At 37.4% G+C, this 22,133-nt stretch overlaps 4 protein-coding genes and 2 long non-coding RNA genes across 6 annotated transcripts; 2 read left to right on the top strand and 4 right to left on the bottom strand.

Moving 5' to 3' along the window:
- Nucleotides 1–3,630, bottom strand: LOC119990393 (chromatin remodeling protein EBS-like). The gene is made up of 5 exons (XM_038836281.1): nucleotides 3,301–3,630; nucleotides 2,784–3,126; nucleotides 2,634–2,702; nucleotides 921–1,059; nucleotides 1–334 (listed from the first exon to the last, which is right to left on the bottom strand). The coding sequence occupies exons 1-5, from the start codon at nucleotides 3,371–3,373 to the stop codon at nucleotides 308–310; spliced, it is 651 nt and encodes a 216-aa protein (XP_038692209.1). The 5' UTR covers nucleotides 3,374–3,630; the 3' UTR covers nucleotides 1–307.
- A 569-nt stretch (nucleotides 3,631–4,199) lies between these two features.
- On the bottom strand, nucleotides 4,200–11,222 carry LOC119992322 (plant UBX domain-containing protein 4-like). Its single transcript, XM_038839037.1, has 5 exons — nucleotides 11,127–11,222; nucleotides 6,987–7,524; nucleotides 5,521–5,806; nucleotides 4,819–4,914; nucleotides 4,200–4,725 (listed from the first exon to the last, which is right to left on the bottom strand). The coding sequence occupies exons 2-5, from the start codon at nucleotides 7,469–7,471 to the stop codon at nucleotides 4,333–4,335; spliced, it is 1,260 nt and encodes a 419-aa protein (XP_038694965.1). The 5' UTR covers nucleotides 7,472–7,524; nucleotides 11,127–11,222; the 3' UTR covers nucleotides 4,200–4,332.
- A 408-nt stretch (nucleotides 11,223–11,630) lies between these two features.
- Nucleotides 11,631–16,324, bottom strand: LOC119990860 (pyrophosphate--fructose 6-phosphate 1-phosphotransferase subunit beta-like). Its single transcript, XM_038836987.1, has 16 exons — nucleotides 16,017–16,324; nucleotides 15,760–15,915; nucleotides 15,562–15,683; nucleotides 15,334–15,387; nucleotides 14,916–15,022; nucleotides 14,668–14,773; nucleotides 14,410–14,473; nucleotides 14,135–14,223; nucleotides 13,863–13,994; nucleotides 13,494–13,664; nucleotides 13,116–13,231; nucleotides 12,881–12,992; nucleotides 12,617–12,701; nucleotides 12,322–12,366; nucleotides 12,104–12,172; nucleotides 11,631–11,989 (listed from the first exon to the last, which is right to left on the bottom strand). The coding sequence occupies exons 1-16, from the start codon at nucleotides 16,165–16,167 to the stop codon at nucleotides 11,919–11,921; spliced, it is 1,650 nt and encodes a 549-aa protein (XP_038692915.1). The 5' UTR covers nucleotides 16,168–16,324; the 3' UTR covers nucleotides 11,631–11,918.
- A 1,146-nt stretch (nucleotides 16,325–17,470) lies between these two features.
- LOC119990872 lies at nucleotides 17,471–18,646 on the top strand. The gene is made up of 3 exons (XR_005466093.1): nucleotides 17,471–17,622; nucleotides 17,724–18,034; nucleotides 18,115–18,646. It is a non-coding gene; the product is annotated as an uncharacterized LOC119990872 (long non-coding RNA).
- A 131-nt stretch (nucleotides 18,647–18,777) lies between these two features.
- On the bottom strand, nucleotides 18,778–21,873 carry LOC119990870 (protein NRT1/ PTR FAMILY 6.4-like). Its single transcript, XM_038836998.1, has 5 exons — nucleotides 21,532–21,873; nucleotides 21,313–21,433; nucleotides 21,014–21,231; nucleotides 20,165–20,712; nucleotides 18,778–19,801 (listed from the first exon to the last, which is right to left on the bottom strand). The coding sequence occupies exons 1-5, from the start codon at nucleotides 21,532–21,534 to the stop codon at nucleotides 18,925–18,927; spliced, it is 1,767 nt and encodes a 588-aa protein (XP_038692926.1). The 5' UTR covers nucleotides 21,535–21,873; the 3' UTR covers nucleotides 18,778–18,924.
- LOC119990873 lies at nucleotides 19,854–22,062 on the top strand. The gene is made up of 3 exons (XR_005466094.1): nucleotides 19,854–19,869; nucleotides 21,050–21,172; nucleotides 21,871–22,062. It is a non-coding gene; the product is annotated as an uncharacterized LOC119990873 (long non-coding RNA).
- The last annotated feature ends 71 nt before the right edge of the window (nucleotides 22,063–22,133 follow it).

Here is a 22,133-nt window from a genome sequence, read left to right on the forward strand (position 1 = left end):
AATCCTCACAACAGATTGTTTTTTCCCTAGTCCAATGAATACTCATGGTTCCCACTTAAATAAGATAAAAGCAACTTTGGGACAGATTGCACTCACAAGGGCATAATAGAAAACACCGCCATCCCCCAAGTTCGGAGAACACAGACAACAGAAAATGTTTAATTTATAAAAAGCCTCTTGTTTGTGCAAGTGAAGTATCTTCTCTGCACTGTACAATTCCACAACGACAACAACAACAACAACAGTAGTACTGGAGCTAATTTGCAAGAAAGTAGGTACCCCCTCATTAGACATCACCTTGCTTTACTCATCTCTTTCGACGCTTTGTCTCCACCTAGCATAAAGATAGGAAACAAGGTGATATTCGACAAATAAATACAACAAAAGAAATGATATTGGAGAATAATCAATATCATTGCATTTCAAAACATATTAGAGAGAGCCAATTTTCTTTTTATGGGGCCACAAGGTTCAATTCCAAACAATGCACAGGTTTTCTTTTTATGGTAGACTTGGTAGTATTAGTGGCAATTCCAAATGATGCTACAAGAACCTATCTCCGCATACCAATATGCATTTAGTATTAAAATATGACCAGCAATCATTAAGGTTTATTTTCTTGTAGAAATTTTATGATCAATGTGTTAAATCGTGCACAAGCCATATTGTCTATCAGCTCTCGAATGTTTCAGCTTATTCCAACTATCACAAGTATTGGACACAGGCAAGCAGGGAATCTCAAAATAAACAACATTTACAGATCCTATTTACTGTTTTCTAACTGTAATTAGTCAAACGTGCTCGTTATGTATTGTACTCCCATTTCCTTCCAGAGATATATGATTCAACGAGATTAACAGCATCTACTAGTTTGTGAACAAAAAAAAAAAGGTTGAAGCTGGATATGAAAGCATTCTCACCTTTGCTTCAACAGATGGCGATACAGAGAATGAATTCAAGGCTCGTTTGGTATCATCATCCGACGAACAGTCAGAACACAAAAAATGTTCCAATTTTTTTGCTTCTTCAATGGTCATACCCATGCATGAAGGATGAAACCTGCAAAATCAGTGAGCTGCTCAGAGAACCATGATTGAAATAAAAATAGTTATGACAATGATGATTATGCAAACTGCATAACTTGACTAGAACGGAGTTATGCCTCATATTAACTACAAATACTTTAGAAGTCCACTTCTGAACTGAACATATACACTACTGACGTTATCAAGATGCAACATACAAATGATACCACAAAATTCTCTCCATGTATTTCAGACATTTCTGCATATAGTCAATTTTACATTTGAGTCAATAGGGTATCACACATTAATAAGGAAAGAGAAACATAAAATTTCAATTTATGCATGAGAATTCTGCATGACTAAATGTCGCGCACCCATATTGTGCACATCAAAAATCAAGTCCTCATAAAGAAAACAAGTTCCTATTTACAGTCGATTGAAATAGTCGATTGATTATATACGGCAACTCAATCCCCAAAATAATGCATTCATTAAACTTAGAAATCTAGACGCGAAAAGGTTAAAGAAAAAGTTAAGTACAATTAAAATTTATGCCCATAGTTCACTCTAGCTATCTGTGCATGTTTTCTTTTTTATGGCAAAACATTTATGAAAAAAGTCACAAAGGATGTGCGACCACATATAACGATATCCACAAAATTTTTACTGTGAAAGAAATAAAGCTATCCACATGTTACAGAGTATATTAAATTAAAATAAAGAAATAAACTAGGCACAAATTGGTTAAGAAATTAGCAATATCCACAGATTTCGATAGTTTTTCTTATAACCGTCGTATTTCAATTTGAAAATTTTGGATATTATAAGTCGCTCACACTCTACAGAGTAAAAGTTTCTGTGTCAGGCATCTCAAGACACTTAGGCTTTGGCTCTTGCCCCCTGAGCCATGTTTAACAATTTCATGCCTATAGAGGAACAAAACTGAAGATGAAACAAGAAATGCAGTACGTTAAACTCAGCGTCAATACCTTTCTTTTTCCTTATTTCCAGAATGGTTCTGGCAAACGAAAAAAGAGGATAAAAAAGGGCATCACGGTTTGAGATCTGCCCATTTACAGTTGCAAAGTGTCGACTACATTAAGTTCTAGATGATCATTTACAACAAACCATTCATAGGACAAAAGGCAAAGGGTAGGTAACCACCTGTCCATAATGACACTTGAAAGTTAAACTCCGCTCCTTCAAAAACTATGATGTTTGTTTCTTTCTTTCCAAATTTCCCAGTACAGTAGTAAAGACATTGTGTCGACAAGCGTAATTCGTTCTTTCAGTATGCTACTTAAATTTAATTATTAGGAGGTTTCAAGATTTCGCATCTTCACCACCTCAAGTCAAGAAAATACTAATTAACAAAACACGTCCACCTTCTCGTGGAAAATTTCTCCGCAAAAGCAATTACATGTCCTCAGTCAGTCAATTCCGCTCGCTAAGTTGCATAACACTTATCAAATGCCGAAAGTAAATGATAAAATCACCTAAAATTCCTTGCCTAAATGAATAAATATAATCGAATGACAAAAGAATAGGAAATAGATGCGGACCAAAATCCATCCTATGATGAGAAATGAGGATGTCAGACAAATTTACCAATCCTTGCATCCGTCACATTGCACCATCAGGTCGTCAGGGTTGTAAGGCATCTCACACTTGCAATACCTTCAAAATCCAAATATAGAAACGCTGAAAAGTACAGAACCCAAAAAATTAAACCAAAAGCCATTCAAATGCAAAACTCACACGGCTACACGGTCGGGAGTGAAGCCACCAGTGGCTGCTTTGTACTCGAACCTGCAGAAGTAATCCTCAGCGCCAACATTTTCTAGCTTGGTGTAGTTCTTGAAGGAGTGGACAGTGCACTTGCCGTCAATAGTGTGAGCACTCTGCACATCGTAGTGGTCCGACAGGAAGAGCTCCTTGGCTCCATGAAACTGCCTGCGTCCTCCAATTGACTCCTCGGGTCGGTAGTACCATCGCACACGCACCTTCACGTTGTTGCGGTGATCAGCCTCAATCTTCTCCACACGAGCAACGTAGGGGGGCTTATCGGAGTCCGATGGACGCATCGACACACAATCACCCGCTGCAGAAACCATCCAAAACCCCCCAAAAAAACACACAAAAAAAACCCGAAGCCCATAAAGTTAGGAGCTATGCAATTTCTTCAAAATAAAGTCAAAATAAAAGCAAAATCGATTCTTCGAAAAAGAAAGAGGGGGGATTTGAGAGCTGAAGATGATGAGAGACAGAAAGTTACGTCGGACAACTTTATTTGTACCCTTGATGTTGTAGGAGTCGAGGTCTTTTCTGCCTGGTTTGGTTTTGGCCATGAACGGCTCAGTGATTGGAGATTAATGGTGAGAGGTATAAGTTAAAGCTTAGATTTGCAGTAATGGAGGTGAAATGTGCAGATTTGTAAGAGTAGAATGTGAGGTTTTGGGGTGCGTGAAATGAAAACCCTAGAAGTTGCAGGGGATGAGACAGGGAGCTAAGCTAATACTGTTGAAACTTGAGAGGGATTTCGTTGGGTTGAACAGAGTGGAGGACACGTCATCATCTTTTCAGAGTCCTCATCATCCTTGTCATCCTCATCCATTTATTTCAGACAAACAAGTTTAACGAGTCTGTTGAAATTCTCACATGAAACACATTACATTAATGATATTGTTGACTCAAACAAGATAATTAAATAAGATAACCAATCTCATCGTCTTAAATTCATGGATTAACTATTACCAATTTTAGCATAAAATTTTGCATTGTCTGTGAATGAAATCCATCAATATTCCTTCAATTGACCATGCACTGGTTCTATACGAAGCAAATGTAGATTTTTTGTTTCTAAAAAATTCACAGATCCCCGTTCTCAAATATAGGGTAGACATGCGCACTTTCTTGCAGAGATTGTACTATGGTAATTCATTAACTGTTTAGGCTTCTCCCAATATTATGATAACAAGTAGTCGTTTTTGTTTACTGATTCTTAGGAGGGCGTCACGCCTTTTTAATCCTCCAATGAAGGGGTGGGGCTGGGGCATCACCAGAGACATAGCAAAGATTCAAAATGAGGGGGAATTGCGAGATTCTACCTGTTTAACTTCAGTAGAGCCAAAACTAAATTTTCTTCTATGATTCCAAATATATAAATGAGCCTAATAAAAAAAAAAAAAAAAGCAAATTGTTGGAACATTTGCCAAAATAATTATATTCAAACCTCTTTGGTGCAGTCCGATGGGAAAGAACAGTTTTTAGTACATTAAATGAATATCAAGTCCTAAGCCGCCAGCAATTAGCTAAACTTTTGGATGACAACTGAATTAGCGACGCCAGCTTGCTCTATTGTCTCATCCCAATCAGTCAGTTGCTTAGGAGGGAATCCCATTGTTTGAAGTTGGTAATGTCTGGCTCCACCAATTCTGGATGCATCAATGAAGGCATGAATATCTCTGATTGTATGATGGTAGTTGAAGCGTGAAACCATACGCGTGCCATCTGCCAACCTGATTTGAATTGAAGTTGCTGGGGATGATAAATCTACTATCAGACCTGCTGATGGCAATGGAGCAGTCTTTAAATTGGATCCGACATTTGGCTTGGAAGAAGCAGGAGGAGTGTCAGTGGAGGTGCTGCTACCTAAAGTTCTTCCGGCACCCTGGAATGGAATACTACGCCTCTCTGGTTCCTGCATAAAAACAAGAGACAAGCGAGCGATTGCTGAATATCTGTTGGATGGAGAGAAGTCACAAGCAGGTTACAGGGATAAACAATAACATACAGAGTAGTCTTCGTTTCGCCTCACAAGATCAACAGAAACACGGGTCCTCCTATCTGCCGGTACTAGTTCTTGAGGACACTCAGAGTTCTTAATGCTCTGCATTCACAATCAAAGAATCATCATCCGAGCCTTTATCTCAAAGTATATAAGCAAACAATATGAGCAAATAATATATATAAGCTAACAGAAGTAGCATTTTATGGTTCAACTCAATTGAACTTCAGATAAAGCTAAACCAAAGAACCGCCAATTTGTCTGATAGAGTATTTTCTATTAAACCAACGAAAAACTACTGCTTCTATTCTTTTGTTCTTTTTGTGCGAGCAAGAAGAGGAGAGGCCTTGAAGGGAAGAGAAAAGCACAGGAAAGTAACCGTTTAACATATTCGAGTACTCAAACTAAGTATATGCCACAAGGTCCACAACCATACAGCCATGCTTCTATTTAACAAACGAATCTTCAATCATCTCACAAGCTAATTTTATTTTTAGAGACTACGGGATCAGAGAACATGCTCTGACATTCACCAGGTAGTCCGGGAACAATCCTGATACATGAACCAAGGCCTGCCTCCAAAATACACACATCCCAACATACAACAAAGTCCAATGCAAATTCAAAACGCAAACAGCATACCTAATCTTCGAGACTAAGAAAGTAAGAAACACTAAACTCTTTCCAAAACAGAGCATCAAATCCTACCTCCAAGAATAATGCATTTTGAGGATCATCCAACCTCCGCAAAGGACCATCGTCTATTGTAAAGCCATTCCTCCAGAAGGTGACAACATGATTTACAGCCTCAGGGGGCTGAGGAACATATGACACTGTCTCTCCAGAAAGTCTTCTCGCTGTTCCGATGAAGGCATTTGAGCTTGAAGAAGGTTGAAAATGATCAGCAGGTCTTTCCACTCCTCCTGCCTGTCTAGCTTGACTAAATATTGCATCCACATCATTGCCTTTGGTAGGATCCTGGACAAGCATTCCACTAGAACCAAAAGTAAATAAAGTTAACTTTAGCAACATACTTAACAATAACAGCAGGTGCGGATATTGGGAATTACGAGAAAATATAAAATTCGAGCATCAGAGGGCATAGCAATTTCCCTCCACCATCTCCAATCCAAAAAAAAAGAGTTAACACACTATTTGAAAACTTCAGGTAGTGCATCCAGTTGACCAAAAAAAACAAAGTATGAAGAGAATGAAATTACTGCATAGTGCTTTTTCAAGTCCCGAATTTCTTGTCCAAAGACAGAAAAATGCACAGAGTACAACAGTGATCAAATATGAGTCATATGACTTCACTTAGGTGGAACAACCTTAAAACTATCAATGATAGAACTACCATTGTCGAGGAATATTCTTCTTCCTTCTCCAGTATTAAAATAACAACACACTTCCAGAATAGACCACCTCTTTTCCCTTCCCATGGTGCAGTTTTGCTTAATAATTGAAGTGAGCCACTGGCACTTCCGATTTTAACACTTAATTAAACCAATAAGCTTAAAATTTCTAAGATGTCAGACACAATATTTAACTCACAAACTATATTTTCTAAAATTTGTGCACCAAGTACACATGAAACCCAATGTGACAAACGGGGAAAAAAAAAATCAAAGAAACAAAGTTTCACCAAACAGATAACCAGGATAACTAAGAATCATCATGAAAGCTACAAGAGAGAAAGAAACAAATCCATATTATTTTAATGGTATAAAAGCTCATATTGTACTGTTCCCCTTTTTATGAGTGAAAAAGAAGAGCATCTAACCCAAACAAAATCGAAAAAACTGCAGGTATAAGTAATGATTTGAAATTGGCAGTACTGAGTCCCTTAGATGTTTACCTTCAAAAGCCCTATATGCATTAAATCCCGAACACAATCGACAGCAGACGTTGGAAACTAATTTAAGCCCTTAATCAAACTTTTGTTGCTCCAAATCCACATAATCCAACTTAACAGTATTAAGTGAAGGACAAGCTGAAGATAATAAGCATAACTGCAATAGAGTGAACACTTGCATGGTACCCATAACGCTTTCAAGAGTAATGAACAACTAAAAGCAAAATTAATGGACAAATTATCAAATAAGTGTAAAAGCTCCATTATACTCTCTTTATCAATAAAAATTACACAACAATAAAATCTAATAATATAAAGTTACCTCTTCTCACCACCAGTATAGTATTGCTGCGGCTCATCGGAGTCACTCCCGGATCCATCACGTGGGCTCTGATCGAGATCAGCAAGCGTGCGCACACCTCCACGGCTCCTGGAACCGGCAGCCCTCGCTGGCTTCTTATCTCCGCCACGGCCTGGCCGGAGTATGTAAGCACCACGAGACGGAGCTGGGGACGGGGATCGAGACCTAGGTGGCGAATCCGACTGCGATGGCGCGTAATCAGGAGATCCAGATAGCGAGGGCGACGCGGATGGGGAGAGTTGGTTGGGGGACAGATTCGAGAGTACGGGAGCAGTGATAGTAGGGTTCATGGCGTCGTCAAGGAATGTAGAAACGGCGGCGTCGAGATTCCATTGGTGGCTCTCCAGGAAGAAGAGGGCTTCTTCTTTGGAGGTTGATGTGATCTCACAAAAGGAGTTGATTTGGGCAGTGTTGCTGTTGCTTGCGTCTTGAGCTTCGTTCTCCATTGAAATTCCAGAGTAGTATTTGCTTCTTTTTCAGGAAAACCAAGAATGGAGGGTTTTTTTGGAAAAGTAGTCCTTTTTAAAACTCAATTTTGAAAACTAACCAATTTTTTTAAAAACATGAAATCTAACACTTTTTTGAAAGGAAGTGTCCCAAATACCCTTATCTCACATGGTTTCATTCAAAACCCATTTTCCCTTCCCAGAACATCACTTTTCACCTTCGTTCTTCTTCTTCTTCGTCTTCGTTCTTCTTCACCTTCGCTCTTCTTCACCTTCGTTCTTTCATTGTATTCGATGCTGTTAATCTACGATTTTTGCCTCATTCGATCACCCCTCTGCACCTGGTTATTCATGGGTATGTTTTATTTAATTTTGTATTTGTGCTTCGAGTCTACAATGGTTAGGGTATGAATTTTTCAATCTAGTAATGCTTAGGGTTTCGAGTATTCATTCGAGCAGTTTAGGGTACTTTGTGTGCTATGTTCCAGTATTTCATAATTGTTGTTTCGAGTATTTTGTTGTATCTGTTCAAATATTTCAGATTTGTTGTTCGAGTATTTCGCTTTATTGTTCGAGTATTTTGTTTTATATGTTCGAGTATTTTAGTTTTTCAACTTTGACCGCCCGTAACTTTTGATCCGCTCATGTGTTTTCTTATTATAATATGTTTTCGAGGACTGATTTTGAAGACCTGAAAGTCAATTTGGGGTTTACCCCAGCTGAGATTCGGGAAGAGATCGAAAAGGCGTTGTTTTGAATTACATGTTAGAGTATTTGTAATTATTTGTTCGAGTAATTGTAATTATCTGCTCGAGTATTTTAGATTTGTTGTTCGAGTATTTCATTTTATTGTTCGTGTATTTCAGATTTGTTGTTCGAGTATTTTGTTTTATATGTTCGAGTATTTTAGTTTTCCAACTTCGACCGTCCATAACTTTTGATCCGCTCGTGTATTTCGTTATTATAATATGTTTCCGAGCACTGATTTTGAAGACCTAAAAGTCCATTTGGGGTTTACCCCAGTTGAGATTCGAAAAGAGATCGAAAAGGCGTCATTTTGAATTACATGTTAGAGTAATTGTAATTATTTGTTCGAGTATTTCAGATTTGTTGTTCGAGTATTTCATTTTATTGTTCGAGTATTTCAGATTTGTTGTTCGAGTATTTTGTTTTATATGTTCGAGTATTTCAGTTTTCCAACTTTGACCGTCCATAACTTTTGATCCGCTCATGTGTTTCCTTAATATAATATGTTTCCGATGACTGATTTTGAAGACCTAAAAGTCAATTTGGGGTTTACCCTAGTTGAGATTCGAAAAGAGATCGAAAATGCGTCATTTTGAATTACATGTTAGAGTAATTGTAATTATTTGTTCGAGTAATTGTAATTATCTGGTTGAGTATTTCAGATTTGTTGTTCGAGTATTTCATTTTATTGTTCGAGTATTTCAGATTTGTTGTTCGAGTATTTGGTTTTATATGTTCGAGTATTTCAGTTTTCCAACTTTAATCGTCAGTAACTTTTGATCTGCTCGTGTGTTTCCTTATTATAATATGTTTCCAATGACTGATTTTGAAGACCTAGAAGTCAATTTTGGGTTTACCCCAATTGAGACTCGGAAAGAGATCAAAAAGGCGTTGCTTTGAATTACAAGTTAGAGTAATTGTAATTATCTGTTCGAGTAATTATAATTATCTGTTCGCGTATTTCAGATTTGTTGTTCGAGTATTTCATTTTATTGTTCGAGTATTTCAGATTTGTTGTTCGAGTGTTTTGTTTTATATGTTCAAGTATTTCAGTTTTCCAACTTTGACCATCCGTAACTTTTGATCCACTCTTGTGTTTTCTTATTATAATATGTTTTCGAGGATTGATTTTGAAGACCTAAAATTCTATTTGGAGTTCACCCTAGTTGAGATTCTGAAGAAGATCGAAAAGGCATCGTTTTGAAGTCTAACGGAGTTAATAAGAGATGTGAAGAACATTTTTTTGTTATACATTTTCTTGTTCGAGTAAATGATGTATATTTTGGAGTATTACAAATATTTGTTCGAGTAAAACATTTTTTTTTCTAAATGGAAATGGTGTATATGTTCGAGTAATACTATATTTGGTTCGAGTAATACAATCAACCGTTTCATATGGAAATGTGTGTTATAGAAAAATTTCATGACCACCTCATTCGAAGTTCGATCAATTCCTGTAATATTGTATATCTTCTCCAAAAAATCATCATAGAAAATTGACTCATTCACTACTAAACATTTCCTAGTAACACCAATGAATTTATAAATTCCTCTTGAAAATTCTCAGTATTCGCCGTATATAACAACAAGGTCAACAACACTCATTTCTGTAAAAGAAAATGTAAAATTCATTCAGAAACACTTTATAAATCAAAATACTCGAACAGATAATTACAATTACTCTAACAGATAATTCAAGACGACGCCTTTTCGATCCGAATCTCAATTGGGGTGAATCCTAAATTGACTTTTAGGTCTTCAAAATCAGTCCTCGGAAACATATTATAATAAGGAAACACACGAGCGGATCAAAAGTTATGGACGATCAAAGTTGGAAAACTGAAATACTCAAACATATAAAACAAAATACTCGAACAACAAATCTGAAATACTCGAATAGATAATTACAATTACTTTAACATGTAATTCAAAATGACGCATTTTCGATCTCTTTCCGAATCTCAACTGGGGTAAACCCCAAACAAGTTTTAGGTCTTCAAAATCAGTCCTCGGAAACATATTATAATAAGGAAACACATGAGCGGATCAAAAGTTATGAACGGTCAAAGTTGAAAAACTGAAATACTCGAACATATAAAACAAAATACTCGAACAACAAATCTGAAATACTCAAACAATAAAATGAAATACTCGAACAACAAATCTGAAATACTCGAACAGATAATTACAATTACTCGAACAGATAATTACAATTACTCTAACATGTAATTCAAAACGATGCCTTTTCGATCTCTTTCCGAATCTCAATTGGCGTAAACCCCAAATTAAATTTTAGGCCTTCAAAATCAGTCCTCGGAAACATATTATAATAAGAAAACACATGAGCGGATCAAAAGTTACGGACGGTCAAAGTTGGAAAACTTAAATACTCGAACATATAAAACAAAATACTCGAACAATAAAATCTGAAATACTCGAACAATAAAACGAAATACTCGAACAGATACAACAAAATACTCGAACAACAAATATGAAATACTTGAACAGATAAAACAAAATACTCGAAACAACAAATATGAAATACTGGAACATAGCACACAAAGTATCCTAAACTGCTTGAATGAAAACTCGAAACCTAAATCACAAATACAAAATTAAATAAAACATACCCATGAATAATTAGGTGCATAGGGGTGGTCGAATGAGACAAAAATCGTAGATTAAAAGGGTTGAAGTGAAAGAAGAACGAAGAGAAAGAAGAACGAATTGAAAAGTGATGTTGCAGGAAGAGGGGAAAAGGTTTTTGAATGAAAACATGTGGAATAAGGGTATTTGGGACAATTCCTTTCAAAAAAGTGTTAGATTTCATGTTTTAAAAAAAGTGAGTTAGTTTTCAAAAATGAGTTTTGGAATGTGTTACTTTTCCAAAAAACCCAAGAATGGAACGGACTGTATATTTGTTTTTGTTTGTGTTGGACATGGACTGTGAAAGTAAAACGACGGCGTTGGCCTCTAACCAAACGACCTCGCTTATGAATATATAATTTGATATTTCAACAGCACAGTGGATCATTTTTCCCACCAATCTTTATGGTGTCATGAGGCCCATTCCAATACACTATTTGGGCTTTAAAGCTAGTGGTTTAGTCCTTTGTGATCCACATAATATATGAGTAGTTGAGTACGGTGCGACGGGCAGCCCAATAGACGTCATGTTCTTTTCCAAGTCCACTGAAGATCCCTAAAACATCAACTAAGTGCATGGTTTAAACTTTCAATATGCTCCGTTCGATCTATCCTATCATCACTAAATATTCATTCCAATGGTTAATCTAATATCCTATCAACTAAGTGCAGTTATGTGTTGTGGAAATTTATAGTTAGGGCCTTAGATGTTTCGAATAAGAAAGATGAAAGAGACGATGTAAATTCACTGAAAATCCTTAAAGCAGCAGTGAAAATCTTTCACTAACATCCACATTTCTGACAAATATTTTTACCAGAGTGATAATGGAAGACAATTTGACAAAAAGAAAAATGAAAATATTGGCCAAGAATGCTTGTTCCTAAAATAGAGATTATTACAATCAAAACTGGATTGGGGAACCTGCATTCACAGAGACAAATGTCATCAACTATGTAATAATATATCCTTTATTTTGTAGCCGATGAAGTTTTCGGTAGATTAAATATGGCAATAAGAAATCTGGATATCAATTCCTGGACTCTTTCCCTAGGCTTATGCTCCGAGCTCCAGCATCAAAGTGTTATTGATATGGTTTGCGGTTGGACCAGCAAATTGGATAGGACCTGTTCAGAATGAATAACATCAGAAGATGAAATATATATCTTTTTCTTCCATAATCCTAGATTTAAGGATTATAATTTTACTGACAGCTTTTCTATGATTCCTCTGTGACATACCTGGACTGACATATCTATTCTTGAGGGACCAGTCATCGCGCAAGGATGCAAATTTTTTGAATGGTGCACCTGAAATAGTTTATAGATTGTTTAAATTCCCTTTGTTTCTTTCTCAATGAATTTCTCCATGTCTGACCATAGATGTATCAACACTCAACAGTCACTGAAAAGGATATTGCAAGTAGTTGCAAAGGCAAAAGAAAATAAGATATTCTTACCTTCAAGCTCAACCATTGCTTTCTTTATCACGGGCTTGAACTTCCCTGAAAATGATCAAAATCATCAGGAATTGAAAATGAAAACAATTGAGCGCGCATCATGGTATGATTCTTTACTCATCAAATTGTTGCCATTCGTGTTAAATTCATCACAGAACTTGGCTATTGACGATTCAAATACAAGATAAGGTTTACCAGGGCAGTGACAACAGTGTAATGAAGTCACAAGTCACAGGCTCACAGCCCATGATAGACATAGTTAGCTTTAAATGGTAATAGATAAAAGGAGTTATACCATGCCTCCGCTCCACATCCATCAAGGAAGTCAATGCAGTCCCACCAACAGTCCACTCTTCAACTGGAGCACCCAAATTCCCTACCTGAATACACAATCAATTTTATATGATTAAACCACCTCAACTTTTTGGTGGACATAATCCTCGCAAAAATTAGACTAACTTGAACATATGCAAGTATGGACTGACAATGAATAAAAATTCAAAGGAAAGCAGAACGAATTTAAACAAAAAAAAATAAAAGAAAGAGAAACTTTACAAACCGAGGAAATCAATCCAGTCTTTCCAGAATTGAGGAGTGCTCCAGCAGTGTACCCCAAAGCATAGCAGTAATTAGCATCAAAGTTAGATGGCAAACCGCATCTCCCTTCATAACTGTGTAAGTAAATAATTCACTCCTATTTTGTTAGATTTGATTCAAAGGACGATACCTTCTTTCCTATGCAAACATCATTAAAAGTTGAAAATAAAGTCTGATCAAATAAACAAAAAGATTACCCAAAGAAGTGGGACTGTCCTTTAAACTCGCCATTGTATGTACCCTCCTTCTTCCTCTTATCCAATTCAGTTTCCACCATTTGAATGAGCATTTTCTCTGTTTCTATCTTCGCAACCTATATTGAGATGTATTGCAATGTTAGTTCTGAAATCAAAACATGGTTAAAAGGTAAACAACTTCCGTGCACAAGACTCCAGTAGTGGGCGGGGTCCGGGACATGCAAGATGTAGGCAAACCTTATCCCCACATAATATATGGAGAGCCTATTTCCAGGAATTGAACTAGTGACCTCTAAGTTGCACTCCTGCAACTCAATTACTGAGCCACATGTTCAACTGTAAATTAAAACTTGGTGAAAAGAAAAAAGTAGCTCCTACCTGCACATTCCCGTGTGGATCTCTTTCAAGCAGTAATTGCTCCTGAATCGCTTGAGGTAGGAAGTCAAACAGCTCCTGCGATTGGCTTCGAAGTTTCTTTTTCCACTTCCCTTCTTCATCAACAACATCATGAGCTAAGATTTCATTTAGCTCCGCAATAAGCAGCTGCACCTGCAAGTCAACAGAAACATAAGCCATTAATATTTAGGTGTCCAGGCATATCTGGATGGTATCATCGGAAACTAAAGAAGTTCACATGTATTTGATTTGAATGAGCTAGGAATAGAGACAACGAAAACAACAAGGGAAGGACATGAAGTAGAAGTAGAAGTAGAATGGAATTTCATATTCTGCAATCCAAAAAAATACCTCAGGAATGAAATCTATCAGGCCTTCTGGTATGAGTATGACACCATAATTATAACTGATTTCTGAACGCTTGCAGATTATATCGGTGATGTAATCTGTAACATTTTTTAGTGTCAGCTTCTTAGCAGCAACCTGCATAAAGTTAAAAATGTGTCAAAGTATGTGGGAAGCACCATTACTCGAACATCTTAATTCAGAGCATATTCACATCCTTGCTTTGTGTCAATGAATGTGAATCACAGAGCATATGATGAAAGAAGATCCGAAGATACCTCTTCTCCAATAATTGTTATGTTAGGATGAGTCTGCAAAGCACATTCTAATGTTATGTGAGAAGCTGCACGGCCCATCAGCCTTACAACTGCAGGCACACCCAAACTAAAATTACAACCAAGGGGATTCAAATCTACAAATTGTATCTTGAGCATTGCTTATGGATATTAATTGTGAAATGTGATATCACATCTTTCCATGCAATAGCTGGACAAATAGGAATGACATAAAATAATATACTTGGGTGAACAAGTTCAACGACCAGAGCACTTACAGTGGTAATATTTTCCAGTTGAACGGGCATCTGTCATGACATTTCCTATCATTTCTGCATAAAGCTGCATGTTTATAGTAATGGTATATCAGCTATAGATTTTACTGAATTGTTAGTTTTGTATGCCCTTGCATTTATCTTTCAAGATATAAATCACATCAATAACAAAACAGAGAAACGATAGAAAATACTGAAAAATACTGAGGTTCTGAGAAAATACTGTATGAACAGCATAGACAGAGAGAAATTGACCATTACCTTGCATGCAGTGTCAAATCCAAAACTTGTGGGAACCTCCTTACATTTCAAATCTCCATCTATGGTCTTTGGGCATCCAATTACCTTTGTCTTCATATTTTTACTCCTACAAAGTCAAAAGGAAACTTGAAGCACAAGAAACTACAGCACGGCCACTATACAAGTAAATCAATTATAAAATGCATGATCATTGTAAAATTAAGGAAGGCCCAAAAGCAGAACCAAGCTTGCAATGAGGTCGAATGTACCTAAAATTCTCAGCAAGGAGGCAAGCATTTGTGTTTGAGTCATCTCCTCCAATGACTACAAGGCCGTCTAAATCAAGCTTCTTCGCTGTTTCCTCAGCTTGCTGAAACTGTGAAGGCATACCCATAAAATATCAGTCAATGATAGTGTAGGTACACATAAAAAACTCATGTGCACACGGCTCTCGCAGCATCCACATTATTGGGGAAGGGCAAAGTGCATGCAGCCCTAACTCGATGAGGAGACTCTATTTTCAAGATTTGAACTCAAGATCTTTACAAAATCTTATCACTGACCACTGGGCTATGCTCACCCTTGGTCACCGGCAGTGGACATTTGAATAAACTTAAACATAAACATACATGCAGGAAAAACAACGATTGAATTAATGAAAACCCCTCGGAGACCTAAAACAATTACCTGTTCTGGAGTTTCTATTTTGTCTCTTCCACTACATATCATGTCAAACCCACCCTGTTGACAGAAACTGAATTAAGTCACACATAAATTACAAGCACTATACCATGAAAATGCTGTAAATAGGTGATTCTTCTGATATAGAACCTGCAGGTTAATACCTATGCGCATACATACGGGTAAATTTCCACCGAATTATTGAGAAAAAACAACAACATTATGAGCCCTAACCTGGTTTCTATAAGGATAGATAAACTCTGATGACAATTCCACGAATTTGCACTTCATGATCCCAGCTGGACCTCCATTGAACCCGTACATTGTGCTTCCCTTTGCCCGTTGCTGGAGGTAATCTAACAACAAACACATCATCATAAACTTACAAAGAGAAAACAGACAAATGCAAGATTCAAAATCAGAAAGCCTCACCAAAGATCCCCGATATCACATTATGTCCACCGGGAGCCTGGCCTCCAGAGAGAACAACTCCAATCTTCAAACTCCGATCCGCCTTCACACCATCGCTAGGCACAAACATGGCCGATGGCTGTCCAAACACGCACGGAAACAGCTTCGCTATCTCGTCTGCAACCAAACAACATAGATCACAAACAAATCCATAAATATCATCTTAACCACATTTTAGAGAAACAACTTTACAACAAGGTATATGAAACTTAACGTACCAGGGTTTCCAGCGGCGGAGCTCGGGGGGCCATCGACAACGTCAAATGGAGTTTTGAGGACGGAAGGCAGCGGGAGTGAGTGGTTTAAGCGGCTGGTTTGGACATCGCTGTATACGGATGTGAGGCGGCCAGGCACTGGCTTAGACGACATGATCAACGTGAGAGTAAGAGAGAAATGAATGGCGTGATTTGGTTTTTCGCTTCTTGAGGGGTTTAGGTTCTCCTGAAGCGGAAAGTTGGTTATGGAAAGGGCAGACTAGTGAAATTGTAATATCCGTCGAGTTTGTTAGGTGGTGTGGTTGAGGAGTTGTAGTGGGGCTGTGGGGGCCGGAGTTGGTACTGAATCGGACAGATATGTGAATCCAAGCACCGTACGATGCCGTTTGGGGTTCCTTGACCAACCCGTTACCCATTCCACGTTTGACACATAGATTCACTTAAAATTCTTTCCACGTAAAATACCTCTTTTCCACCTAGGTACTGTAAATTTGGGCTCAAATTTGTTTCTTTTGGTGATTATCATCTATATAAGTCATTAAATATAAATTAAAGCCCGTTTCTACCAGTATAATGGGTTTAATCTTTAAATTTGAGTTCAAGTCTATTTGTTGCGCTTGAATTTCATAGATAATTTTGTGTTAATCTTATACGTACATGTGAGTGGCATACGAATACATTTAATTTGATAGTTAAAATTGTATATGTTTATTGATAATATCATTTCAAGTACACATGTTATCGTAAATAGCCCTAAAAAAATGTATACAATCAAATGTTATGATTTACTTTTTTTTCAAAATTTTGTTATAGTTTAGTTCCCTTGTGTTTGTTTACCTTTCTTACACAATGTCCATTAAAAAAATATTAACATTATTTTCACGTGCATGACACTGTTATAATGTTAGTGTTAACATTTAAGTTTGAATTAGAGAATTAGTGATTTTAACGTTATAATATTGGGATGTTGAATTATTCTCCATAATTCGATCAGACTAACATATATTAGGCAAACCTGGGTGACACATCTCTCTCTTGTTTAGGATTATAATCTTGTTCCGTGCAGCAGAAGTTGGCAAAGAATCATAGAACCTGAAGTTCTCTGGTTTTATAAAAGGGAGGACGAAAACAAAGTCGGCTGATTCCCCTTTTACAAAAGACTATGCTTGCTTTTGATCAGAATCTCTAGACAAAAAGCGCATTGCTTGCTTTGTTAATAAGAATATCCGCATGTCTCTGAATAATTGTGAGAAGAGAGATTCAGAAATATCTGCCACCTGTTAGAGGTTTAGTGGCAAGAGAGGCAAATGTGTTTCAGTGTTCGTGAATCCAAGGGAATATATATATTGAAATGGTGGGGTTGGAATAAAGTTTCATGGGGAAGAAGAAGGAACAATAATAGGTAGGGGTAAAAACATAATTAGCTATTCTATGGGTACTTAAAATTGGGCTTTCTATTTCACTGTGGGCCTTGTTTCTTGATTGCATCCAAAAGCCCAAACACAGTAAAAAACTTCAAACTTCGAAGTCGCTTGATACACATCGATCGATTGATTCTCCATGGCTTAGCGATATCCGACTCTGACCCCAAGAAAAGATTGCAACATCGGTCTGCAATTTTTGCCTCTCCGTTCTCATTTTGTCGAAATTCGACCTCTGTTGCTTAGACCGTAATCGTTTTCCTTCTAAGATCTGTAGCGCTTTGTGCAGGGAATTTTCTTCATGAACTCGTTAAGAGTGTGCTTTTTGAGTGTTGAGAATCGGTTGCTTGCGGCTTTAGGGTAAATCTGAATGCTGAGGTTTCAATTGCTTTGTTCTTGTGTGGTTGTTGTGGGGGAAGCAAAGTAGACATGAACGGCGTTCAATGCTTTCAAATCACGCGTTTCAATCGCTTGGTGCCCTAACTTGTATGTACCAGGAACTCTGAGACTCCATATGCGTACTTTGGAGGCATTGCGTCATCGTGCAACAGAACTGTAATGCGATGGAACACTCCTACAGTCAGGGGAATGCTTCGACAGGTTCTTTTAAAGCTTACTGTGATTGTTTCCACTGATATGGTATCCCTATTTTCTTGTTAGTAGTTTCTCTCTTGAATCAGGTAAAGAGATTGGTGGTGATTGAAACAGGAGAGATGTATAAGGCACGCAAACAAGTGAAGGCAAACCATGGAGTTCCTCACACCCCCTTGCTTATAAACCATTTGCCTGGACCTGCAAGTGGTTCTTCTTAACTGTCTATTTATCACGAGGTCAGTATTTTATTATTTAGAATGGTTGAAGGGATTTGTTTGATGCTCTTTGTTATATTGTTATAAATTTAGTGTTACTGTTTTGTTTGCTTTGCATAATGTTTCAAACTTTCAATGGGATCAGCTGTTTGCATAAGTGGATGATTTGGTCTCAAGTCTAATGTGCCAGACAGGTTCTTCACAATTATTAGTATTACTTTTCAATGCTGGTGCAATTTGATGTTATAGTCTTATAGATATGTTGCAGCTGATAATATGTAGAAACTTGAGAAAGTGATGGAAAGAAAAGGAAATTTGGAGTCTGTTAATCTGAAATTGATTGGCACTTCCTCTGATAAGAGCAAAGAATTAAATGATCAAAGATGATATTAAAATTTAGTAATTGATTTTGGCTTCTATGAACATCACATAACAAATATGAACTTTTGAATCGAAACACAAGTGGATGCAACTTGCCAGAAAGTTAAGTTATAAGTTATTCAATACTACCTGATTACTGATGAACATAAAACCTGAGCATTGATTTTTGACTTTTATAACCATTATAAAGAGAATATGAATATTAGGATCTAAATACAACCAAATGCCATATAGAATTATTTTTTTTGCACTCAAAGAAAACTTCACTCAAAAACGAAATGTCATATATAATCACAGAAACTATGGTCCCTCCAAGCTATCTTTCATTACTACTATCATTTCCTTCGAAGAGTTTTGTTCCTCCTGCGCAGCATCGCTAGACCAATTATACTGTTGCACTTTATACTGATGTTTCCTTGCAAAGGCAATGAAAACCAGGAAATTTAGCCCCCCTAGCACGGCAAGCATCCAATAGAAGTAATCTAACTTGCCTTTATTCAAATTGCTCCTGAGCCAGTATTTCTTAGTCACTTTGTCGACAATAGAAACCAGCAAACTGCTGACAAAGAAACCCATTGAGAGGGTGCTTAGGAAAAACCCTGTGCTCAATGATTTCATCCTCTCTGGTGCCTCTCTGATGAAAAACTCTAATTGTCCAACGTAGGCAAACGCTTCTCCTGCTCCCACTAGAAAAAACTGAGGGACCAGCCAGAAAGCACTTATTTGGATTTTATTTTCAACAGCGTTTTCCCTCCTTTCTTTCTCAATAATGGCAGCTGCCATCATGGCAGCTATTGAGAGAATGAGACCTATTCCAACCCTTTGAAGGCAGGTGAGTCCTTGGGCATTGTGTGTGATTCTCCGGGCCAGAGGAACAAACAGCCTTTCATTTAAGGAAGTGAAGAGGAGAATGGTGATGATGAGAAAGGCAGAAAAAGACCCCGAAGGAATGGTTAAGGAACCGACTTTTCTGTTCATGAAAGTTGCTTGCTCTATTGTAAAAGTAGTCATTTGAGAATATATAGTCCAAAAGAGGATGCAGGTTGACCAAATGGGGAAAAGCGTCAGTACCAGCTTCACCTCTTCAACTTCAGTGACAGTTGAAACTATCCAAGGGTCGCTTTTGTTTCTGGAGGCAGCAGTATAATCTTCTAGTATCGCAGCCTTGTCAAGACAGCTAAACAAAGCATGCACATAAACACAAAGCCTTGTCAATGTCAATGAAAAGATGTTGCTGATTATAAGGTATGAGTTTTGAATCTACTGAAACTTGCAGTTGCTATATTATCCTAGCGATCAATTTATCTTAAATTTAAGTTAAAAATTTTGGTTTGTAGAAATATTGAGGTTAGAACAAGCTTCCCATAAGGGTTTAATTTCAGCTTTTAAGCTAGATATAATATGATTATAGTCTTTCTAATTCTAAACATGATATGAGCAGCAATGACCAACCAGAAAAAGGAGAGGAGAAAGGAATGTCATATGGAGGACCAAAAACATAATAATTTTTGGCTTTACATTGTTAGCATTATATACTTACTTGAACCTCTTTGTGTGAGGGACACTGGCGTTTTCATATTCATTCAAAAGGCTGGGAGGAGAAGGGTGATGAAGTCCTCTCTTCTTCCAAGCCAGTAAAAATACTCTCCATATGACAGTTAAGGGACTTCCTCGAGGCTTCTTGAATCGATACCATGGTGTGCCGCAGAGCAATACAATCACTGCAATCACCATTGTCCCTGCCGAAATTCCATAGCCCCACCCCCTTCCTACATCATCTTGTATATAAACCAGCACTATCACCGCAAATAAAGACCCAATGCTGATGCAAAAATAAAATCTATTGAAAAATAAAATCATTGCCTTCTCCTCCTTGGGGTCAGCTGCATCAAATTGGTCAGATCCAAAACCTGATACATTTGATTTGATTCCACCACCACCTAATGCAATGGTATAGAGTGCAGCATATAGCATGGCTAGTTGCTGGCCATTTGCCTCTATGCACTGATGGTGTTTTCTTCTATAGTCATCGCATGGAGATGGTATCATGTTGGGAATTGTTGTGGCTGCTGTTAATAAAATCACCCCCTGTCGAAAGGCAAAAAAGGTAAACAACACTCGTGCACAAAGCCGCAGTGGGTGGATACTCATTTACATGATACTCGGCACTTTGCTAAGAGGAGCTTTTGGGGAAGGGTACTTTTTTGAGAACTTCTAAAGGATGCTAAACCCTAACAAACTACGTGCAATCACTTTGAGAATGATATGGTTATGTTCGTACTGCAAGGTCACCTAGAAATTAGTTTAGTGTTTTTGTCTTTTGTCTTGTGGATTAGAAGTAGTTGTTTGCTATATTTTGAAATTTAAAAAAATTTATTTTAATACTTACCAAAACAGTGATGGATGCAAATATGGCAATTGTCAGGTAGCGGCCAAGTTTAGCATCTGCCAAGAAGCCTCCAAGAAGACCAAGAAGATTAAGGGTGCCCATGAAGTTCGTGACAACGGTTGCAGATTTAGCTGATGAGAGATGCAAATCTCCAACGAGGTACGTCACTAAATTCATCGAGATACCCATCACAACTATCCTCTCCGAGAGTTCGGTGACTGCAACAAAAGTTTAGGTTCATATGCATCAATAGACATAATTTTAGGACACAAACTTAAGTTCATGGCGATGAAACTCACCTAGGATGAGCCCTGCGGCAAGCCATCCTCCTGTTTTTGACTTGTCCACTGGATTTCCTCGAAAATCTACTGTATTTCCATCATTTACTCCTTCTTTTCCACCATCGCTTGCTACCAAGACCTGTTCCAATTAAGAGAAAGTTGGAGAAAGATATAAGCCATCGACAAATTGATGTATTTATTAGAGAACATAAGATTGTTTTGAGATATAGTAGTTACCATGATGCTTTTGAGAGGAATAGAGGGTGATAGACAGGAATGTGATACTGTTTCTGCTGTGGAGTTTATAAGGAAATAACTGAAAGGAAGTGTATGATTGAGGTTGGAAAGAAGTATGATATATGGGCGGGCGGGCGTTAGTAGGTTGTCAATAGTACCCACATGTTTGGCGATAAGAGATGGTTGTTTGATTGTAGGGATAGTGCCCTTGGGCCATGTGGACGTTTTGGAGCTATTTTTCGTCCAAACTTGTGGTTTTGGGCACTCTGAGTTACATTAGAAAGCAACTTCTCCTGCTGCCCGAATCACTTTTGAATCTCTCTCATGATTATTTTGCAGAACTCATTTAAAGAACGTGTTTGAATACTGACAGTAAATTTGTCATGCATGGATGAAGGTACATTTCCTTTTCCTTCTTGCTGGGTGTGAAAGAAATTAGAAAACACAATTAAGAAAAGCACAACATCACATTGTATTATTGATAATATTGGGTGGTCACTAAATTATATCTTGATATGTTTGTGTTATGTAGTTCAGTTTGTCGGAAGCTTCACCCTACTTACCCAGATATAAATATAATATATATATATATTTATATTTAT

Source organism: Tripterygium wilfordii, chromosome 22, assembly GCF_013401445.1.
Source record: "Tripterygium wilfordii isolate XIE 37 chromosome 22, ASM1340144v1, whole genome shotgun sequence".
Lineage (NCBI taxonomy): Eukaryota > Viridiplantae > Streptophyta > Magnoliopsida > Celastrales > Celastraceae > Tripterygium > Tripterygium wilfordii.

Excerpts from the sequence above, each read along its gene's own strand:
- LOC119992322 (XM_038839037.1), bottom strand. The coding sequence starts at position 7,471 with ATGGAGAACGAAGCTCAAGACGCAAGCAACAGCAACACTGCCCAAATC. Across the intron at positions 5,807-6,986 it reads TATACTGGTGGTGAGAAGAG|TGGAATGCTTGTCCAGGATC; the intron begins GTAACTTTATAT and ends TTTTGGTTCTAG. Across the intron at positions 4,915-5,520 it reads AAAATGCATTATTCTTGGAG|AGCATTAAGAACTCTGAGTG; the intron begins GTAGGATTTGAT and ends TTGTGAATGCAG.
- LOC119990870 (XM_038836998.1), bottom strand. Across the intron at positions 21,232-21,312 it reads TGCCGCAGGGCTCATCCTAG|TCACCGAACTCTCGGAGAGG; the intron begins GTGAGTTTCATC and ends CTTTTGTTGCAG. Across the intron at positions 20,713-21,013 it reads TTGCATCCATCACTGTTTTG|GGGGTGATTTTATTAACAGC; the intron begins GTAAGTATTAAA and ends GCCTTTCGACAG.
- LOC119990860 (XM_038836987.1), bottom strand. The coding sequence starts at position 16,167 with ATGTCGTCTAAGCCAGTGCCTGGCCGCCTCACATCCGTATACAGCGAT. Across the intron at positions 12,993-13,115 it reads GGACAGTCCCACTTCTTTGG|TTATGAAGGGAGATGCGGTT; the intron begins GTAATCTTTTTG and ends TTACTTACACAG. Across the intron at positions 12,173-12,321 it reads AGCAATGGTTGAGCTTGAAG|GTGCACCATTCAAAAAATTT; the intron begins GTAAGAATATCT and ends AAACTATTTCAG.
- LOC119990393 (XM_038836281.1), bottom strand. The coding sequence starts at position 3,373 with ATGGCCAAAACCAAACCAGGCAGAAAAGACCTCGACTCCTACAACATC. Across the intron at positions 3,127-3,300 it reads TACAAATAAAGTTGTCCGAC|CGGGTGATTGTGTGTCGATG; the intron begins GTAACTTTCTGT and ends TGGTTTCTGCAG. Across the intron at positions 335-920 it reads CGCCATCTGTTGAAGCAAAG|GTGGAGACAAAGCGTCGAAA; the intron begins GTGAGAATGCTT and ends TCTTTATGCTAG.